Genomic DNA, 22346 nt, shown 5'->3' with positions numbered 1-22346 from the left:
AAAGAACAAAATTATAAGTTTGTTTAAAGAGGCTTGGTCCGTGACACTTTATTTGTTTAACAGACAAAACAACGATAATATGTTACAAAAAAATTGATCCTTAAAGGCTTATTTTCCCTCTTAATATCAGCTCTTCAAAGCACCTTTCTGCCCTCTGTGCTTGTTTGCATGTCTCCTCCTGCATCTGGACATTGAACCCTCCCAAACAACACGCTCAACAAACAACCAGCTGAGCACATCGACAGGAGACATCTGTCTCCGCATCTGTTTGCTTACATCAGAGCTCCCCTCTTTTTGTGTAAGTGTTTGCGTGTGATTTCCCACCCTCAGCCGAGCGTGCGGCAGCGGCAAACAGCCTGTCCGGGGTCACAGCAGGGCGCTGCTGAATCGTCCGTGCTGTAATCTGCTGCGGACACAGACGGGTCGGTGGCGATGTCCCACAGAAACTCCTCCCTCTTTCGGGCGATCCTCTCCGCTGCTGACTTGTATTCAGGTGTCTCGACCGCCAGAGGTGTTTCCTCAGCCGCGTCACGGTCCAGATCAAATATCAGCGGCGGATCATGGAGCTGCTGCCTTCCTGTTGCACCTCCACACGCCTCGGCTGCACCTGAAACGAAGACATGTGTTTCTCTTATTAGCCTTTTAAAAATGCTTTTCCTTTCCTTTAGACGGCTCTCATTAAGACACAGGATCTCATTCAAGAGAGAGCTGCCAGGATATTTAAATATTTATATTAATGCAGCTTGATGCTTCCCTATGAGAATGAAGCTGCTATCAATTAGACTTAAGCTAAGAAAATATGCCTGCAGAGATAAACACACAGTCCACTTGACTGGTACCGCCATTTTGACATAATGTCATGCATACCATCCATCATGGTGGCAGGCCATAACAACAGTTTGAACTACAGTAATAACACTGCTGTAGCCTACACTGTAATGTAGTGAGGCTGCGTTTTGCACTGTGGACACATGTGACCTTTATTGTACCTGTGATGTAGAAAGCTTTGTGTTTCCCTGTTCGGACTGTCTGCAGGTCACCAAACCTCCCCGCAGCGCCACTGTTTGGGTGGAAGAGGAACTACAAGGAAGAAGAGAAGAGCTAATCTCAACTTGGGAGTTCCAAATACTGAAAAATATGTGCATAAATCAGTTTAAGATTAGTACCTCATGACCAGTCTGTTCACCATGTAGGAGGATATTTGTAGCGTCAATGCCATCATAGCGTCTGTCTGAGGGGGGAGTTACACCTGCCAGGGACAGAAGGGTGGGGAAGATGTCCATACCACTGCAGGAGCAGAAAGAGAAGAAGAGAGGATGTGTGGTGCAAATTGTTTTTTTTTTTCCTCTGTCAAGGGCCAGGTGATATTTATGTGTGCATGTCTGAATCACCTGATAAGGAGACTCTAATGGCTCACAACTCTATGGCAACAACGGCTACATTAGCATGGTCTATAGTCTTGCTAGTGCTAGTTATGAATTCCTTACATATGCATGAGGTCTATAAAGTACTCTGTAAAATGGGAGTACCTGAGCAGGGCAGAGCTGGTGGTGTTTGCAGGGATCCTCCTGGGCCAATAAGCTACTGTAGGCACCCTGTGACCTCCCTCCCAGGTGGTGCGCTTAGCTGAGCCTCCACCTAAACCAGAAGCAGAGGGTTACATAAGGACTATGAGGACATACAGCAACAACATGTACAGTAACTTTTTTTTTAATTTCTCTTACCTCTGCTGGTCTGCCATTTCCCCATGAAAGGTCCTGCACTTCCTGCATATTGGCACTTCTTCTCCCAAGGACCGTTGTCACCTAAAAACAACAAACACACACACACACACACACACACACACACACATTTCTAGGGAAACAATTACATTAGCAGTGTGGAAGAACAGTTCAGTCCAGCCAACTAACCGGTGAACCAGATGAGAGTATTGTCTTTGTCCATGTCATCAGAAGCGCTCTTCACCGCCCCCACCAGGTCGTCCATCTCTCGCAGGCTGGCCGTGTACACGTCGCGGTCAGTAGTAGAAGCATCTGGAGGGAGGGGAGGGGCCAGGGGGACGTGCATGTGAGCTAACGCTAAGTAGAGGAGATAGGGCTGCGCTCGCTCCCTGCAAAGATAGGTTGAATGTCAGACAACACAAACATAAACAGAAATTTGTTAGTCCACGCTGCCATTTAATTTTTCTTTGTAGGAATGTGAACGTCTTGGACCAGAGCATCAGTGACTTTGAAGTGGCTTCACTGAATCAAAGCCTGCATACTTCTAGGTCTTTGAAGCACATGACTGAAAACCGCCGCATGAGTTCACATGACCCCGTGCTATAGCATGAAGGCCTGATTTTCACAGAGAGCTGCAAACAGCAGGGTTTACTGCTGTCCTCCTCTGCCTTCAACACACAAACACACACAGTCCTTGTAACACATTGCCCACAAAAGCGCACATTGACCTGATGCTGTCAGCCACATACTAGGTTGTTGTTGTTAAGAGTAGGCTAAAACTTTCCTTTGGATCAGCCCCTGGTTGTGTTGCTTTAGGCTTTGACCCCAACTGCTATAACTGTTATAATCCTTATGTACCTAATATATCCATTATTGTAGCTGTTAATGCTAATATTAAGACCTGTTTGACTTCAACTGCTACACTTATTATTATCAATCACACTTAAATTGTAATTACCAAACTTGTCATTGCTAATAGTACACATTGTGGGGCCCCGGTTTAGCTCAGCAGTTAGTTCGCACGTCTCGTGTACAGACGCTCAGCCCTCGATGAGGCGTCCCCAGGCTCGACTCCTACCCTCGGTCCCTTGCTGCCTGTCGCCCCCACTCTCTCTTCCTCTGTTTCCGACACTATCCACTGTCCTCTCTCTCAATAAAGACATAAAAGGTCCATAAGTCTGTATTATCTGTTGTTGTTGTTGCTCTGTCTGTTGATCTCTCTCTTCCTGCTCCTCTTCCCTCTATCCCACTTTCTCGTCCCATCAAATCGAGGAAGATGGCTGTCCACCATTTTTATTTAAATAAGTATGAAGACTTAATATACTGTGTACTTCCTCCCAGCTGTTATCAAGCACTTGCTCATAGTCTATTTGAATGGGTCTCTGTAAATAATATTACTACTAGTAGGGTCTACACCTGCTCTAAATATCAACTGTAATCAGATAAACTGTCTGTATGACAGCACTATGATGCTGTATAATGTCAGGTGTAATTGGACTTTCTGCCTGAGGCTCCACCCTCTTGACCTCTTGATTTATTATGTGTTGTATTAATGGGTTGTTCCCTAACAGCCTACTATAAACTAACATGTTGTCCTCTGTGTCTGCTTGCAGCTGCTGTGTACCTTGCGTTGTGAATAATCCTGGTTGCAGCAGACTTGTATTGCTCTGTGAGCGTCCACAGGTCGAGCGGCTGCTCCACAATACTGCTGTTCTCAATCAAAGGAAGGCCCACTTTGGAGTAACAGCCTCCATGTACACTCCTCTGCAGTCTACACATCGAGAACAATAGAGCATATTTACTTTATAAATCTCTTGGTATTTGGAAGAGGGTTGGGTGGCAAGAGGGTGTCTTATATATTATAGAAATGAAGAGCAACACCTGATTACATGCGGCCCGTATGAGTAACAGGGAGGGCACCGAGGCAGGTCGTATCCTGGTTTGTCGGTACAGCCCATGTCATTACTGTAAGGGATCCCTAAGTAGTAGTCAAAACCTGCTCGAGAGAAAATAAACATGACATGAACACAACTGTATTTACTTGTTACCATGAGAACATCAAACACACATCGGTACCAAGACAAAATACTCCTCAAAATAGAGTTTTAGCAATCTGTATGATATTAATCTCCTACAATAAACTGTAATAAATAATAAATTTTCCCAACTGCTTTAACTTTACTCATGATTTGCCCATTAAACATCATAATCACCTTTAATCTGGTGTGTGTTCTGGCTTAAAATAATCTTATACGACCTCTGTGTCTCTGATCGACAGTGTGATCTAACTTGAAACACTTCCCAGGCACCTTATAAACCTTTTTTTTCGCTGACCGCCAGGGTCAGCCCTACACATGGGTCTGTATGTGAGTGAGTGAGTGAGTGAGTGAGTGACGGTACTTTCAGAGCCATAATAAAGTACAAAATAAATAAATAACAACAACGGCCTTAATAAAAGCATTGTGTACAAAGAATTAGAATTCCAGATCGGGCTTTTACTTTGAAAAGGCATACGGAAGAGGCAAAAGGAAGAGATCTCATCACACTTCATTTTCACCGCGTATTTTGGCCGAGAACCGCGCGCGAACCTTCTATTCTCTACATTTTCGGTGCGTGAATTGCGTGAGATACGCGCGTGTCAGCAACATGAAGACTCTCATCTGTTTTCATGCATTTTAAAAAGAAGCTCAAGACTCACTTTTTCAACTTGGCTTTTAACTGATTTATCCTGGTCTTTTAACTATTTTATTCTATTTTTAATATCTAATAATTTTATTGATTTATTCTTAATTCTTTTTGCACTTTATTGCTTTTATCTTATTTTTTCTATTTTTATCATTTTATTTCTTACATTTATCTCAGCCTATCTTATTGTCTTTTAGCCTTTTACTTTTTAGCTCCAGTGTTTCCTCATGGGAGCCCTCCACACTGGGAGTTGTGTCTGGTCTGCCCGCAGGGACGTCATCCTGGAGATCCCTCAGGCCCGGAGGACTTTGTGCCCACTTTGTGCAGAGTCTATCCCGGTCTTTCCGGGTCGGGGTGGTCTCTGTGGGTGGCACTCCCTGCGGGCGTAGACTGTGACCCCTCCCGATGCGGATGGCTCCCATAGGTGGCGTTTTCCTCACCTGTTCCTCAGTGTCCTGCCATGTCTCTCTACCATGTTTTATCCTGAGTGCGTGTGTTTGTGTGTGTGGGTGGGTGCATGTGTGCCTCTGCGGGTGGGTCGGGAGGGGCAAGTTTCCAGTATTTGTATTATTGTGATATGTTTTTAATTCTAGTGATATGATTTTAATTTTTCTGTGAAGCACTTTGTGTTGCATTCTTTATGCATGAAAGGTGCTATATAAATAAAGTTTGATTTGATTTGATTTGATTTAAAATGTAAAATGAACACGTCCCACAGCCGTCAAGCACACGCCTAGGTTTTGACCTAGTCTTGTTGTTCTTGTACCAGCACGTGAAACACCAAGTGGTACATTAGTTTGCATTTTTCCTGTTTGAATATATGTCATCATGCCCTGGAGCTCTGCTGCTGTTAAATAGCATCTGATGCAAAGAACTTTACTGTGAAGATACTGTATAGTGTGTTTGCACTGAGCTTCACACCTTTCAACACCCTTCACACTAGCGCCTCAGAGTCATGACTGTAGGGACCCCGCAGTGATCCCTCACCAGGTTTCCACCTACTGAACAGACAGCTATGCCCATTGTTGGTCTAGAGATGTCAACTCTCGTTCACTTCAGTGACCCGGATCTTCGGATCTCGTTCAGCTGAACGATTCGTTCATTACATTCGTTCACCAGGTCGTTCAGTGACTCACTCACTCTCACTCGTTCACGAAAAATAAGTTTAGTTTGTGTTCATCTGTCAGTGGTTTACACATCTGTGAATTGACCTGTATACACAGATGCACCTAATCGGGTCGCTCGCTTCGTTCAGTGAACGAGAATGGTCTTCGTTCAGTGAACGAGAGCGAGGGAGAGACAGAGAGAGAGAGAGACGATCGGTCAAGCGATACGTTCAGTCGTTCTCCTAACCAATGATGGTGATTTGATACATTAGATGTGATACAAACAGCCCTCCTCTGAAACGCAATTGGCTCGTGCTAACATCAATCAGTCTGGTTTCCTAAAACAAGAAGTGGGGAGCCGCGAGCGGAGCCAAGTGAACGAAAGGAACGACTTTGATGCATGAAAGTGAACGGATCATTCCGTTCACTGAAAAGATTCGTTCTTTTTGAACGAATCGTTCAGGACCGAAACATCTCTATGTTGGTCCTGCACAAGCTGGAAGCAACGGCAACTGGGAATCAATACTTAGTTAAGACTTTGCAGATGCCTTTGATTTTAATAATAGGTGGGTTTCTTTTAAAGCCCAACTTTGCATTTTTACTTCTACATGTGTATTTTTGTTTTACTTTAATCTTGTTTTTCTACACAACTATAAAACAAACAAAAAAAAGAAAGAAAAAAACATGGTCCATGCGGAGGTATGTAAGCACCTTGTCCTCTGCTCTGTAAGAACTAGAAAATGTGTGAACAAGAGGCCAACAACAGCATAATGGAGGACAGACCTGAAGATCTTATAATGTGGATCAGAGGCAGAGGGTGTTTGAGGTGAAGAAGGAATAAATGCGGGGCTAAGGCTTTGGTTGACGGGTAAGTGATAGTGGGGGTGGGGGTGTTGAGTCAGCTGTAGGCAAAGAGTCAGGGGCGAGTGTGTTGTCTCGGAAGACGCAGCTGCAGACAGTTGTTTGTTGTTTAATCTGTTCCCTGGTTCGCTCACACGCTCCATGTGGCTGGAATGACCTAGAGAAAAAACTGACGCCACAACACTGAACTGGAAAGATAGAATCGTGTTGGCTAGAAAGATGATTGTGTTGGCTTGTATATCTTTGGTTTATGTGGCATATAGAAACGTTTGATGTCCTTCAACTCATAAATAATGCTCGTTTGTTTCACCGTATTTGCATCCCTGCAATGCTGCTGATGCGTCTTTGCTAATCCTCAAGGCTGGACTGTAACCATTGAACAGTTTTACCTTAAAACCAGTCACCCTCCGCTCTTATTTACATCTTCCTCCTCTATGAATTATCCTATTGTAGCTTGAGGCTGTAGCTTATAGGGTTTCCTGGGGTTTCAGAACACTCTGTTTTACCTCACCTGAAGGTTTAAATAGGTTGTTTTCTGGGCTGTGTGATTATAAAAAGGATACCGCAGAGTTAACAGAATCAAAACACAGCTAATAATTGATGGGAAGAGGGTATTTTTGCTCTTAAACTTTGGTTCATGCATTCCTGCTGGAAATGTTTGCCTACCCTAACCCTAGCCCAGAAGCCAATTTTTTACTTACTTTTAATTTTAACAAGTTTTGACAGTAAATCTAATGATTTAGGCTAAAAAGATTATGGATTAGATTGACGAAAATTCACACAAATCTTCTGATATTCCTGCCTTGTACGTGCCTTTTTTGTTTAGTTGGGTCCCCATGGGTCTGGGAGGATGAATGTCCAGCTCCCTCTTACCTCTGTTAGTTGGACTGTATGGTCCATTGTGACCGAGATGCCATTTCCCGATCATGGCGGTGTAGTATCCCGCCCCCTGCAGTAGCTGAGGTAAGGTGGCTTCAGACAGAGGCAGACCGGCCACAGAGCCAACAGCAAAGTTGTGAGTCACCCCGTTTCTGAGGCCATAGCGGCCTGTCAGGATGGCGGCGCGGGACGGGGAGCAGGTCGAGGCTGGAGAGTGGAAGTCTGTCAATCTGGAGAAAAGTAATGACATTAGTGCTACATAACAAATCAGGTGTGAGGCTGATTAATAAATGATCTACCTGAGTCCTTGCTCGGCCATGAGGTTGAGGTATGGTGTGTTGATTGCTTTCTCCTCGGGCAGGTTAGCATCCAAGTCTCCCCAACCAATATCATCAGCCAGTATGATGATGAAATTCGGCTTGTTTGTTGTGTTATCAACACTGGCTCCAAGTTGGGGCAGCTTGTGGAACAGCAGACCACACATCAGCATCCCAGACAGAAGAAGCCAGGTGAGAGGCTCCGCCATTTTGGATCAAAATCTGGAATGAGTGACATGAGTTATCTTTCACTCTTAGCTAGTATTCAGTTATTTCAACCATCGGCAGAACTGCATTGCAAAACACTGTGACTACAATGCAACATATTACATGTTAAATGTCCTTCTCCCCTTTGAGTACTTCTGACTGTACCGTACAAGTAATGCAAAAATGAAGTAAACATCGTATTTTTGGATCTGCAAAGCAATCATCCCCACAAATCTGTTTCTGTAGAGTTTAGGTACACTCTGTACTTTTTTAAGCTTTGAAAACACAAATCTGTTGACTAAAATAGCATACCAAATACGAGACTATATATGTTCACTTGATGGGTATTGCAAAGTCCTACCAGTATCAGTTCAGTTTTGACTATGATTTAATATGTATCTCTTGGGTGCTAACCAAACTCAGAGCCACAAACAAAACAGTTTATTTCCTTTAGAATAATTAGAAAACACTCAAAGATTTGGGAGAAATGATCCCTGACAGAATAAAGAAACAGCAATTTAATGTCATTTAAGTAAGACAAGTGGTGCTTAAAGTTCTCCCAATGACCTGTCTCCTTGAAGGCAGGTAAAAAAGTGCTGCTAATGAAATCAGATAGGTCTGGTGAGAACTCTTGATTGGCCTAAAGCTGTTTACACCTGTAAATTGTGTCTCTCCTTCACCAGACCAGTATATCAAGCTAAACGTGCCCAGAAACACCTTAATTGACAAAAATAGCCTAGTCAAAACAGAAGCATTGCCGGATGTGAATTAAACTGAAACAGTGTACAAAGTAAAGGAGTTCAAGAAACTACTGGAAATATTTAAGTTTGCTGATAGACTGCACCCTTAAATAAATGACAAATACTCCTCTCGGCAATGTTCTTATTTTCTGATTTAATTAAATATGTCATACCAAATTAAATCTGAAAGCCACAAAATCATTCCCCCACAATTTGTCTTCTATTCGCTCCCTACACATCAGCCATGGTAAACAACTCTGCCCCCCACAGTTTGGGGGTTGTGAGGGACTCAGCAGACGGATCTGTCGATAGAGAACTGGCTAAATCCAGATCTGTTTAACCCTTTTCACCCCCCTGCCTGCACGGGAGGGAGGGAGGGAGGGGTGTCATGCATACAAGCATGGACAGACAAGCATGGTAGTATGTCTCCCAACGTTTATGTGAGTTTGCGGACATATGCACGTGGGAATATGTGTAAGTAAAGTTCAGGGTCTCATTCACGCAGTACGCGACACTAACGGGATTATCGCTGCAGTATTTGAGCGAAGGAAGGACTTCAGTCTGACATAATAGCTACAGGTGAGACGCTGTTTCTTTATACGAGTGAGTTTAATTGTGAAAAGTAACTCTATACGGCTACATATTCATTCAGCGCTTCTTAAATTTAACACACGGCTCAGACAAGGCGACGTTCAAGTACTTACATAGTGTTTGTAGCATTTTATAAAGTCACAGTGTGCACTGAGAGCACGAGCCGCGGCGCAGCCTGACTGGGAGCGTTGCGTCACCCGCGTGAGGACGGACATATGGCTCCGGCTTTCAATGGCCAACCCCTCAAAACATCTTCACCAGAAAATAAAGCTAACAAATTGCCGTTTTAAAACCAAATTACCAAGGCAACAAAGTAAAGCAAAACGTGCCTTGTGTGTATGTGAAGTCTTAAATTATTTAATTAAAAAAAACAAGGGAAGGGATTTGTAGCCTACGAACGGACTGGCTGTGATTACTTCATAACAGAACTACAATGTTTCTTTATGCAATTAAGCTTAAGTTAATTTATGTCAAAAAATTAAATAATAATTTGGTCCTAATGCAACTACTTTAACATTTTATTCTCAAATAGTAGGCAAAAAAGGTAAATACTTAAAGGAAAATTATTTTATTAAAGTATATCAAAAAGCGGTACTGTTTTCCAGTTAGCGTTCAAATCTCATCCTGCTGTCTTTAGCAGTCATATTGCTCACTTTACATGTTTGCCCTGGAAAATGTCAACAAAGGCAGTGTGCAGTTAACTGCTTCAGTGATTTCAGACATTAAAAATAACTATATAGAAATAATCAATCTTGTCACTGATGGTCTGGTTTGCTTTTGTAGGTCATGTAGAGTGATCAGAATTAATATCAGTCTGTTTCATTACTAGCAAAAAATGTATTGTTAGCAGGTAAGTAGGCCAAGCATGCCAATTGACTGCTCCCTCCTAACTTGTAATAACTAGGCACTGTCTTGGTAAAACTGCATTTTTGTTACCGGCCAAGACACACCTGTATAATTTCCTGATCTGCCCTCCCACTCACCATTCTTTTCCTTCTGCTTTATATAAATATTAAGTGCTACGTGAGCAACTGTGTTTCTTTAAACTGTACAGCAGGTTTATGAAATAATACAAGGACACAAGTGTGATTTTGCTCCAGTGTATGCCAGGTAACATATAAAGTCAGGTTTTTCGCTAATCTCTACGTACCAGTGCAGTATAGGAAAATCAAATGTAATGACTATAGCTCTTGTCTTTGAAAGACAGGAACAACTGAGGTACAACACATACTCACGTCCCATACTATATGTGCAGTAGCTCTTTCCTCTCCGTCAGGACTCCGTACACTTCTGTATGTGTAGGACCAAGTGAGCTGAAAAGAAACAACAATTTATTGTGAAATTTGAGCAAAAGACTTTGGGGGAATATTACACAACAGGTTTCTAACTTTGAAGTGAATCAAAGTGCACTGTAGATAACAAAACCAAATAAATTCTTTCTGCATTAATCACTTTGGTGAAGTCTTGTTCAGAGAGGGCCTGAACTTTTCTGCTTCTCTTCCTCTTCACCATCTCTGGTTACAGCACTGACAGTGTTTGTTTAGAGTGATGCACAGAACAACTTTATTTTAAAAGCAAGCGGCTAACAAAAAGTAATATATAAGAATCAGAATCAGCTTTATTGGCAGGTATGTGGGCACATCCAAGTACAGACACACATAAACAGACATACTAAACTTAAAAACAAGGACAGGTTAAATAAAGGTAACACAGACACTTAGACACTAAAAACTAAATCTGATACTACTATATACAGACCTATGGATACAAAAATATTTTACAAATTATTAATATATATATATTATTTAAAGAAAACACAACACTTATAGACAATAGTGCCATGGTGCAATAGAGAGTGCAGAGAAACATATGGTTGTGATCAGGTTGTTATGAACAAGAGGTAGCTGGGTGTAGTATTTACAGAGAAAGTGGATTGACCTTCGATGTAGTGATAATATATACATGATAAGAGGGTAAGTTAAGCAATGACAACAAATAATAAATAACATATTTCTCATGCACAGTGGATGTTTGTATAACTCACATATGCGCGTGATTAGGTTATTACACATTTATAGACACGGTGCTGATGAGGATTGTGTGTGTGTGTGGGGGGGGTGCGCTTCTCCTAAAGTCCACTGTCGTCTCCACAGTATTGAGCGGGTTGAGCTCCAGGTGGTTCTGACCACACCAGAGGACTCGTCTTTGTCCCAGATGAGGTGGATGAACGTTGTGTCATCTGCAAACTTCAGGAGTTTAACAGAGGGCTCCCCTGGGGTGCAGTCATTCGTGTAGAGGGAGAAGAGCAGTGGAGAGAGCACACACCCTTGGGGGGGGGGGTCAGTACTGATTGTCCGGGTGCTTGATGTGCTTGACCGACCTGTTTGCCCGGTAGGCAAACTGCAGGGGGTCCAGCAGGGGACCTGTGATGTCCCTCAGGTGGCTCAACACCAGTCTCTCAAAGGATTTCATGACCACAGGCGACGGGCCTGTAGTCATTCAGTCCTGTGATGGAGGGTTTCTTGGGGACCGGGAGGATGGTGGAGCGCTTGAAGCAGGAGGGGACTTCACACAGCTTCAGAGATCTGTTAAATATCTGGGTGAAGATGGGGGCCAGCTGGTCAGCACAGACTCTCAGGCAGGAGGGAGGGAGGTCCTGGAGCCTTCCTGGTCTCCTGCCTCTGAAAGAGCAGGAAAGAGGGGGAAGGATCATATGAGTTAAGGTTTTCCACATGTAACTTTACCTAACCTTTCTCTGATGAGAAGAGATGCGCCCCAGACCCTTCAGACGCATTGAGTCCATCTTCTTCACAGCTGAAGAAACTGCACGCGACAGGCTAATGACACAAAACGGGCAAGCGCACAGCTCGATAGTGTCTGTTTTAAGCTAGGTTTGATCCGAGTTATTAACTCGTTAATTCTACATAAAGTTGTGGACACTGCGGCTGAACTTGCAAGAAATGTGGCTCATTTAAAATTACAAAAATGTACGTATGTCTGTGTTAGAGTAATTTGCTGTTTCTGTGAATAAATACAAAAATATAGCTTGATTTGTGGCGAGTAGTTGTTACGTGTGTGCGCTAGGCTAAAGTGGACAAATCCGACGCGCGTGCGTTCAATGCGCAGTCATGCTTTATCAAGCACACTACATGACTTAAATAGTAATGGGAATTTCGGCTTATTTCAGTGAAATAGGTGATAAGATGTCTTACTCATACAGATATTTAACGTTAATAAATATGTGTTTATTAATTATTTTCTTATTTGTTGTAAGACATAAATATGCAATATTCTTTATATTTAATACATTGGAAGATCCGGTCATATGGATGAATAAAAAGTGAATGTAAAAGAATACCTATCCTTTTTGTGTAACAAGCACATCCTCTCTACATAATGATACTGGTAATAAATAAAAATTAAAATCTTTACAGGCAAATATTTCTGCTGTGTACATTTAAAGGGCCAGCTTCTTAATGTCAACCCACTTGCAACTGACACATCAATACTTAAAGGTTCTTAGCTGCTTGAACATATGTCAACATATTTTTCTTATTTTACTCAAGTCACTCAATCACTCAAAGTACACACATTGTATTTCTTTCTTTATATAGTTTCACCTACCTCTGACCACTTTACAGGCCATGGCACAGTGTGGATTCAGGAGACCGCGTTTCCTTGGGCCCAATGTGTACACAGAGGCCCCTGATGGAGGCTGGGGATGGGTGGTGGCCGGGTCCTTCTTCATCGTAGGGATTTGCACATATGGCACCATCAAGAGCTTCGGCATCTTCCTCCAGGACCTAATGGCCGAGTTTGGAGAGACCAACAGTCGGGTCTCCTGGATTGTTTCAATCTGTGTATTCGTCATGACCTTCAATGGTGAGTCCAGTTCATGTGGCTGAGTAAAGCTATAGATTGAAAATGACAATAAAGTTGTGAGAATGAATGCACCCTAAACAAATGTGTGTTCTCCTTTTGTCCTCAGCTCCTCTCTCTGCTGTGATGACTAACCGCTTTGGCTTCCAGCTTGTTGTGATGTTGGGAGGATTACTTATTTCCTTGGGTACCATTGCCACCAGCTTTACCCACTCTGTCAATCAGATGTACATCACCTATGGAATAGTTGCAGGTTTCGTATAGCTTTCCTCTTCCCTTTTTAGACACCACATAGTACAATTAACCTTTGGATGTATTTTTCTGTGAAACTAGAGTTAACAACAATGCATCTTTTCCATTGTGCAGGTATTGGCTACTGTCTGACCTTCCTGCCCACTTTGACCATCCTTTCTCAGTACTTTAGTCGCCGACGGTCTCTGGTCATAGCTGTTGCCTCCACTGGAGAGTCCCTGTCAATGTTTTCCCTAGCACCAGGTGAGTGAAGAGCTTCCACTGGGATTTATGTGTACAGCTGAAGAAGACGAGGCTTTATTGGGGGAGGGTGGGACACCATATTTGTTCTGGAGTTTTCAACACCCTGATAGAAAAATCAGAAAAATTACACACCCCTGAAAATTTAGATGCTGAATAAAAGACTTATACCATAGACTGTATAAAAAGATGGACAACATGACAGCTCCCTAAAAGTGAAGCCAAACCCTATCTATCCACCCTGCTGACTGGCTGCAGTATAGGTCATAAAGCCCGCCTCCTCCATGTTAACAGATGGGACATGAGTCAAACTATAAAATCAAAATACACGTCAAATAAATGTTTCTCAAACATGGTTTCTGTCATTATAGTTTGTTCTTATCATGTTGATTTACAACCAAGTGTTCATTTTTGTAACAAGTTTAGTTTTAATTGGTTATTTGATGCTGTCAAAAGGATGCACCCGTTACGGGGCTATTTTGGCTTTAATTTTTTACAATGAGAGCAGATGAAGACGCGTCGTCCATCTATATATACAGTCATTGACTAAAACCAACAATAAAATGTATCCAACTAGTATTCCCAGTGTAATGGTCCAAAAACTTTAAAAAACACATCAACAGCCACACTTGCACTTGGTGTTATGTTTCTTACTTAACCTGGACATTTTTATTTTGGGTCAATCCCACATAGACCACCCTGCTCCCATAAATACTCAATGTACTGTAGGTGTAGGTAAATGTAGGTAAATAGTCCCTAAAAATACACTACTTACTCCTGTTTATCATATGTTAGATAAACACTCCAGTGCACAGCTAAAACCAAACTGTACTTATCCTAAACCAATTGGCTTGGGCTATGTGCCACAGACAGGTATTGACAGACCAACATTTTAGTCTATTTTTAGACTTGTTGACAATAACAGAGTTATAGAACATTGCTAGCCTTGTCCTAATATAGAACCATGTGTACCACTGACTGCCAATGTGAATCTCCAAGTGCTCTATGTGCAAAATCTTGAACACCACATACTGAAATAGTGGTAAATCATTTCATTGATGAACCCTCACCTAATACCTACTTTTGCCCCCAGCCTTTTCTGCACTGAGAGACCATATTGGCTGGCGACGCACCATCGCAGCGATAGGAGCCATGCAGAGCATCCTCATCCTCTGTGGTATTCTTCTTCGGCCAATCGTTATCAAACCCAGAGCGTCCCACGGGGCAGAGACTGACATAACGTCCCCAAAGGAACTGGAAGCCCTCAGTAACAAGGACAATGTGGAGGGCAAAAACTCAGAGGACCTTATGATGAACAATACCTCACATGCACAAAATACCTACAGTCAGGACAATGAGCTAACCAGAACCTCTGTGAGCACCGGAGACTCTGGTGTCCAGTCGCTAAAGGAGGCTGACCAGAGCAGCCCAGAGGAGAAGAGTTTACTGCACAAAGAAGAAAGGGCAGAGACAGAGCGGCCGTCTGTGGAAAACAGTGTGGGAGAGATTACAGATTGTGAAACGCAGGAGAAAAACAACAAAGATGCAGACAAACAATTGGTGACAAATGAAAAGACACCAGGGAACGATAAGCTATCAGCAAAGAAGACAAAACTTCTGGATTTCTCCATCCTCAGAGAGTGCAGCTTCATTCTCTATTCTCTGTTTGGACTGTTCGTCACGCTCGGCTTCTTCGCCCCTCAGCTCTTCGTTATCGAGCTGAGTGTGAGTCGAGGTGTGGAGCGAGAACACGCCACTTACATGCTCTCCATCATGGCCGCGTCTGAAATCGTTGGCCGATTTGCCATCGGGTGGATCCTGACACGGAGGCAACTCAGGACGAGGAAGCTGCTCGTGCTTCTGGCGTGTGTCGTTTTCATGACTGCTGATCTGGTGGGATTTACTTTGGTTACTGAGTTCTACGGCCTGGCTGTGTGCTGCGTGTTTTACGGGATCTTTATGGGAACCCTAGCGTGCACACACATCCCCATGCTGGCTGAGGATGACGTCGTGGGCATAGAGAGGATGTCTTCGGCTGCTGGTGTTTATGTGTTCATTCAGAGCTTTGCTGGGCTGGCTGGACCGCCCCTTGGAGGTAAGAGTTGTCTTGTCGTGCAAAGATTATAAACGATGACTATGGTTTCACTTTATGACAACTTTTATCATCTGAGTACCCACAGAGCATTCATGTTTTAGATATATTACATTGATTTAAACAGATACGATGTAAATACTAAACTCTAAGCTGAAAGATGATAAGCTAGACAGGAAGAAAGACTCAAAGACTTAGAAAGTAATAATCTTGCAGATTTTCATTTAAATAAATGTCTGTTAAGTCTCTATCTGTCGCCAAATGAGGTAACACAATGATGATTGAGCCTATGGCCCACTGATGAAAGCCTTTGCATTTGCAGTATATAGTAAGGTTTTCCATCAGCCAGCAGTGGTTGGTCTGCCAGAGAGGGTAGGCGCAGCTAAGCGGCTGCTTTTCCGGTCTCTGCAAGTGTTGCGAGTAAACAGTAATCTACTATGGCTGAACAAACAAAGAAAAGATGGATGACTACAGATACAACTTCAACAATAAGTGAAAATCCAAAGAAAAAGAAACAAATTCGACGCTCAGATGAAGCAAACAGTCTAAAAAGGAAAGCGACCGTCAGCAAGGAAAATCAAGAGTTACAACCAGAGCCAACCGTGGACGTCACACATGCAACACTTGCCAGAAGGTGCTGCCAAAGAGAACAAAACTGAGATCTTTGAGATTAAATCTTTAAGGCTGGAATGCAAAAATGCTGTTTTAAGGTATTTTTAGAATGATAGTTGTACCATGTAATATAGGCTGGAGCTATACGTATGTAACATCTGATGTTAGTCCTATGACATAAAATCCTATTTATAGAACAGCAACTACCTTTTAAATCATAATCAGGGTCGAATTTATAATTATTATGGCCCTAGTTCTAATACCAATAATCGTAAATCCAATACAGTCAAAATGTGGTAATGTGGCGAGTAAGCCAGACAATGCACCATATGCCATAATTCATGAGTTCCCCCCCATAAAAAAATGTAAAAATTTACTTTTTAGAGTCTTAAAGAGTAACTGATATTCCAGTACTTATCACGTGACAATAGCAACAACAACAGTGCGATGCTGGCGCCGATTGTATTGTTAGTCAAAGCAAAATGTCAGTAAACAGGTTTTTCCCGTCACACACGTAAAGGATGTTTGTTTTTTTAAACTTAAGATCATTTAAAAAGGAAAAAAAATAAATAAATAAGGCAGTTTCTTGTTAAAAACAAGGTTTCTATGACCATCGCTGGCAGGCACAGGACATCAGGAGGGGGGCTAAGGAAGTCAAGATTGGCTAACGTTAGCTCAGCTGGTTTTTGGGCTAGGATTATTTCAGTGTAATGTGTCAGGCAATACAATATCAACCACATCACATCTATACAGGTTGAGTCGTACACAACTCTTTAAAATGGAGAGTCAGAATCAGTATCAGGAAGGAAACAAATAGTTAATTTATTGCTGATTTTAAAGCTTTCGTCTGGTACAGCTGTTTGCTGGTTTAAAGGGCATCTCCATTTTTAGTATCTAAGCTCACTGATGTAAATTTGAAACACACTGAGAGACACATTAAAACAGAAGAATGGGCAAAATTGATGCAACAGATGCCGAGATATCATTAATCCTTAGTGTGGGTCATGCTAAAAGAAATCATACACTCCAACCGAATCCTACAATTCCCACAATGCAAATGGGTAACTCCTTTCATTAGACCCTCCTCTTTCTAGTAACGTCTTGTACACTGCATATTTGAAATTGTCGGAGTGGTCCTTTAATGCCTCTTTAACTCATCCTCTATCCGCAGGTGTGCTGGTGGATGTGACACAGAACTACGGATCAGCCTTCTACTCGTGTGCAGTGGGCATGGCAATTAGCGCCGTGTTCCTGGGTTTGGTTAAACCTGCTAAGAGGGGAGTAATCTGTGGGAGGAGGAACTCAAAACACCCGGAAGACAAACATGAAGGAGACAAGGACACAGAGGAAAAGGATGCAGCGCAAACACCAGACAGGAGAACTGACAGTGCTGTGGATTGCGCTGAAGTGGATGACATTTCAGTTCATGGCGAGGCGGAGGCCACAAAAGACGACCCGGAGGTTATACATTTTGCTTAAGATGATAACGGTGTATAAGGGTTAAAAAGGATCAAGCCATTTATGGATAAAAGGCTTTCAAAGACTACTGCTGGGAACTGCTGACGTGACAATAATACAGTGAAGAGAAAGACCAATATTAAGTGTTTATGATGCGTTATTTTATGGGCTGAGAGAGCCATGTGGGGAGCTTTAAGGCCAGAATATGTGCATAGTCATTGTGCCATACATACCTTAAGTACCAAACAGTGTTTTTCTAGAGTCAATACCATTAAAATAATTATTACTTAGCTTTAAGTGAGTACGATTTGATAAAGTGCAGCTTTAAGAAACAATGGTGTGAGATATGGCTGGGGAAGTACATTGTAAATGGACCACGAGTGATCCAGTGTTAATGGAGGTGGCTCAGATTTAGTTATTCCAATATACTGTTTAACCCTGTTACTTGATCAACTAATTAACTGCTGGGGATCAAACCCATATTGGTAACCAGAGAAAAACTGTGATGAAAATGAAGCTGCAGGAGCAATACATTGCACTAAATCTGTAACGTGTGTTATAGAAAATAAAAGCTCAGGTGATCACATGTGATTAAAAGTATTTTTTTTAAGTCAAACTGTCTCCATGCTGAAGATGCACTATGTCAGACTCAAGCTATTTTTGTAATGAAAATGTGTTTAATAACACTAAAAGAAACGTGATTTGAACCTCTTAATTATGTGTATTGGTTTTTTTTTTAACATCAAACTTATTCAACTGCTCGCGTATACATTCAATTCAATTCAAAATATGTTAAAGATTTAGTCCCAGAATGCTCAGAGGCAACTTACTGTACCCATGTGCACCTTTAAACATGTCTTAATATATTTTGCATCTTTCATACAGAACTGCTCAATATAAATGATCATAATTCCTCGACAGTCCTGCTGTAAAGAGCATTTTCTCCTAGATATAATTATTTTCAGATACACATTTCAACATACTAAGGCTTTTGTTTTGTGATTATAAAGCAGCAGAAATGTAAAGCGCAACGAGTCCCAATCATTATCCAGATTTACTCCAAATGACTATCGGTCATTTATTTTCCAGTATGTGTAGACACCTGCGGAGCCACAGTCTGGATGTGTTAAAGGCTTCAGTGGGTTTGTGAAAGTGGAGCACAGACTGAGCGGCAGAGACCTCCTCTGGTCTGGATGTCTGACTCTGATCCTCCTCCATCCAGTACAATAAGGCCTGTTGAACAAAAAAATAACCCGTCCCTTTAGTGAACTGATCTGTTCATAAACCTCATCAAAAATGATTGTAGAGATATTGTTCTAATATCGCTCAGTCATTAAAGCAGGGGCGCTAATTTGCAAAGCAAAATAAATTCTTATATTTCTCTCAGTTTGTATTAGCTCAAAACTTTAAAGTCAAGGTGAAATGAAAAATGTCATTTTAATCCTTTTAGATCACATCGCCGGTAATATTGTGCATCTATTTGACAATATAGGCCAAAAAAAACACAGAAATTCAATTTCTTCGTATTCTCAAAATATCATAATCCGATCATTTTTTCTTCCTGTAAAACAAAATATAACGTGTGCCTACGTATGCTAGGACCAACCAATTTTAACCAATCAATCTGCAACATTTAGCCGCAGAGCACCGAGAACGCTCGGTCAGTTAGCTAGCTACTGCACTGTGGAGAACGTCTGTCTCCGCCCACTTCTCAACGATCAAATCAAATCCCTCTAATGATATGTCCCGCCTGCACGTCCTGTTTCACTCGGAAATAAGTCACGATACAGAAGCTAGATACTCAGTGTCTAGTGTCTCAGTGTTTTGCATGTTTGGTGCTACAAACTGGGTGGAAATAATCTGGATTATTTTGGCATATGAGGCTTGTGCTGTGTTCCACACAACTAGGAACTCAAGTTTTTCCGACTAGAAAAATTGCTCTGGAACGCCATTCAAAGTCGGTGTTCCTGCTTGTGAACTCAGAGCAGATTCATCTAACCCGACTTCACAAGAATCAGATTCCTGATGTCACACAATGGTCGCACCCGTGGAGAGACACACTGAGAAGTAACGTTATAAATATATTTGCCTGAATTGAATTGAAAAACAACTACTATCATATAGTAACACATGCCAATGTAATAAGGTAGCTTATTACCTGATACTACAGTCTACTGATATAAAAAACCTTGCACTTTATGATGCAAAAGATGAATTTAATATATTATCATCCTAACCAGGGTTCCTCCTATGTAAAATGTATTTTACCTTGTATCTTTCAGCTATTTTAAAGCCGACTGCCACTTGCAGCTTGCGGAGGCAGACGGGACAGAAATCCAGGGGACTACGATCAGACTCCTCCAGGTGGTTCGAGCCCTGCATGACACAGTTCAACCACTGGCAATGCTTTATTCCAAACATGTGTCCAATCTCATGAGTCATTGTCTAGAAAAGAAGGTTTTAACATCAGGGTTTTCTGACAGCAAAAAAAACAACCACAAAACAAACAGTATTGAGTTTTTTATCAGCAGTACTGTTAAAAGGAATGGAGGGCCTTTAGCAAGACCACTCAAGGTCCATAGTACCAACATTGAGTGTTTGTGTTTTGTTAGTAACCTGGCAGGATCGAAGCAGCAGGGTGCTGCTGATGGGGGGAGTGTAGTATCCGTCGAACACAGAGTAGTCCCCCTGCTTTGGCTTAAGCCGTGTCTTCAGCCTCCCAGAGTAAGTCCTGCTGTAGAAGTTGTCATCATACCTGGCAAAGCTGAAAACACCCATTCCTGCAAAACAGGACAGACTGTCCATAACAAAATCTTCTGGGTTGTATTTGAAGCACTTTAGCGCCATCTAGTGGCAGCTCAACCACATTACACCACCAGGGACTAATGCTGACTGGCAACTGACGCTCTCCTCTTTCATATTGAGCTTGCCCTAGACATATCAGTGTTTCAACAGTCGATTTAAGGGTATTTGAGTGTGGTATTATTTTTTTTAATAGTGACAGAGAAAGATTTTTTTTTGTGAAGGCTTTGTAGTAAAATCTCACCCATACGGAGAGAAGCCTCCCCAAAAACAAAGTTCCAGGAGTCTTCGGGGTAGAGGTCAATCATTGTGATTCCAACAATACAAAAAGCATCTTTCGGTTTCCTTTTCTCCAGGAATCGTAACAGGTCACCTACAATCCAAGAAAAACAATAACAACAATGCATTATCATGCATATTAAAGGCAAGTTTCTCATCATTTTACCCCTCTTTTTCTTATATTACTACCGGGAGAGTGGCTCAAACCTCCCAACCGAGATGATACACTGAAGGCTAGCTCCAGATCTCTTACTTACCAGTGAGGATCTGCAGGTTGTGTGAGTTACTGTTAACCCTGAAAGAACATCTTGTCTCTGCTACAGTAACTGCAGGCAGCAACTTTACAGAAAGCCCGTAGAAGAAGGCCTGGCAGTATTCTCTGAGCCACTCAACATACAGGTCTGTCTGGGCCCCCACCTCCCCAAAGGAACCTACAAGAAACGCATATATTACATAGTTTAAGTGCTAGTGGGTTATATTTTATTGCGCAGACTTTGAGAAATAGCAAATATGAACATGCAAGATGTCTTCTCATTAAAAAAATGTAATATAAAAAATCTATAAGTGTCTCTTAAACACACCCACACACTTCACAAGTCCCAAACAAATATTGGCTGTAAATGCACGAGCCACAGACATACTCACCTATGGTTTGAATGTAAATCGTTCTGTGGCTCGCATCAGGGGTCTTGCGATAAGGGTCTATGTAGAAGCTCTCAAAGTCTTGAGGCTCCTCAGGGTGAGCAACGATCCAGTCTGAGTCAGAGTGTACCGTGATGGGCTTGAAAAGGGAACCTGGCTGCCCTGAGTGAAATCCTTCCTCCAGAAGATGACGCTCTTCTTTTGAGTACTTGCTGTAAAGTGTAACCAAGTCCTGGCGTTTAGAGATCAAAGCTGTTTGCAGTGTCTTCACAGAGTGATGGATCACCTTCATCTGTATGGGAGACATACAGCATTAACATTGTAGCAGATGAAGTCAAGTTGAAATGTACAAAAAGCTCTTGTTATAAAACAGAGATAATTTGTTCCTTGCTACAATTTTAAGTGTCTGACCCCCTCTACCTCTCTACCTAAAGCTGTACAATTAACATTGCATTGTGCAAATGTGTCCTAGTTATACCTACGCTCTGTCATATACACCTTTGTAGGAGCCAAAATGTGACGCTAGTAAAGGCAAATGCATATATGTTACATAAAAACTATAGAATTAGTTAAAGACACCTATAAATAACACGTGTCAACACGAAAATATGTATGTTTGCTTAATAGCTTTGTACATACATGTTCAGAGGACCACACAAGTGCACAAATTTGTAAGTAGATAAATTGTGAAACCTGCCTTGAAAGACAGTTTTCATATCCATTCTAATGCTGTCTGACAATAAATTACCTGACGAAGTTGTAACACTTCTAAACCCTAGTCAGCATACAATGCTTCACAAACCTTCTGTTCGACAACTACAGAAAGGACAGTCCTCGAGACTTTTTCAAAATCCCTCTCGGCCACGAAAAAAAAAGGGGGGGGGGGGGGGGGAGCTAAAAATGTAGATAAAAAGCCCAAACGCAGACAAGTGGTTCACCCTGATGTTGACCCCGGAAATCGTATCCACTCCACAGTTACGCTG

At 42.0% G+C, this 22346-nt stretch overlaps 3 protein-coding genes across 3 annotated transcripts; 1 reads left to right on the top strand and 2 right to left on the bottom strand.

The window, feature by feature from the left end:
- Nucleotides 1–18: 18 nt before the first annotated feature.
- Nucleotides 19–9283, bottom strand: arsg (arylsulfatase G). The gene is made up of 11 exons (XM_069664057.1): nt 9221–9283; nt 7552–7791; nt 7247–7482; nt 3603–3717; nt 3346–3492; nt 1911–2110; nt 1725–1805; nt 1530–1638; nt 1167–1287; nt 990–1080; nt 19–607 (listed from the first exon to the last, which is right to left on the bottom strand). Exons 2-11 carry the CDS (start codon nt 7776–7778, stop codon nt 327–329), a joined length of 1608 nt encoding a protein of 535 aa, XP_069520158.1. The 5' UTR covers nt 7779–7791; nt 9221–9283; the 3' UTR covers nt 19–326.
- Nucleotides 8981–18334, top strand: LOC138593170 (monocarboxylate transporter 7-like). The gene is made up of 6 exons (XM_069664056.1): nt 8981–9095; nt 12749–12989; nt 13096–13239; nt 13353–13481; nt 14572–15573; nt 17354–18334. Exons 2-6 carry the CDS (start codon nt 12752–12754, stop codon nt 17659–17661), a joined length of 1821 nt encoding a protein of 606 aa, XP_069520157.1. The 5' UTR covers nt 8981–9095; nt 12749–12751; the 3' UTR covers nt 17662–18334.
- LOC138593174 (archaemetzincin-2) lies at nt 17016–22184 on the bottom strand. The gene is made up of 7 exons (XM_069664059.1): nt 22166–22184; nt 21367–21655; nt 20979–21152; nt 20687–20815; nt 20257–20420; nt 19909–20085; nt 17016–18873 (listed from the first exon to the last, which is right to left on the bottom strand). The coding sequence occupies exons 2-7, from the start codon at nt 21653–21655 to the stop codon at nt 18715–18717; spliced, it is 1092 nt and encodes a 363-aa protein (XP_069520160.1). The 5' UTR covers nt 22166–22184; the 3' UTR covers nt 17016–18714.
- Nucleotides 22185–22346: the final 162 nt, after the last annotated feature.

This window comes from Semicossyphus pulcher, unplaced genomic scaffold, assembly GCF_022749685.1.
Source record: "Semicossyphus pulcher isolate SPU_LCO1_2020_fin unplaced genomic scaffold, fSemPul1.0.p SCAF_16, whole genome shotgun sequence".
In the NCBI taxonomy this organism is placed as follows: Eukaryota; Metazoa; Chordata; class Actinopteri; order Labriformes; family Labridae; genus Semicossyphus; species Semicossyphus pulcher.
Note: the sequence above shows the minus strand (reverse complement) of the source record. Positions and strands in the feature narration are given on the sequence as shown.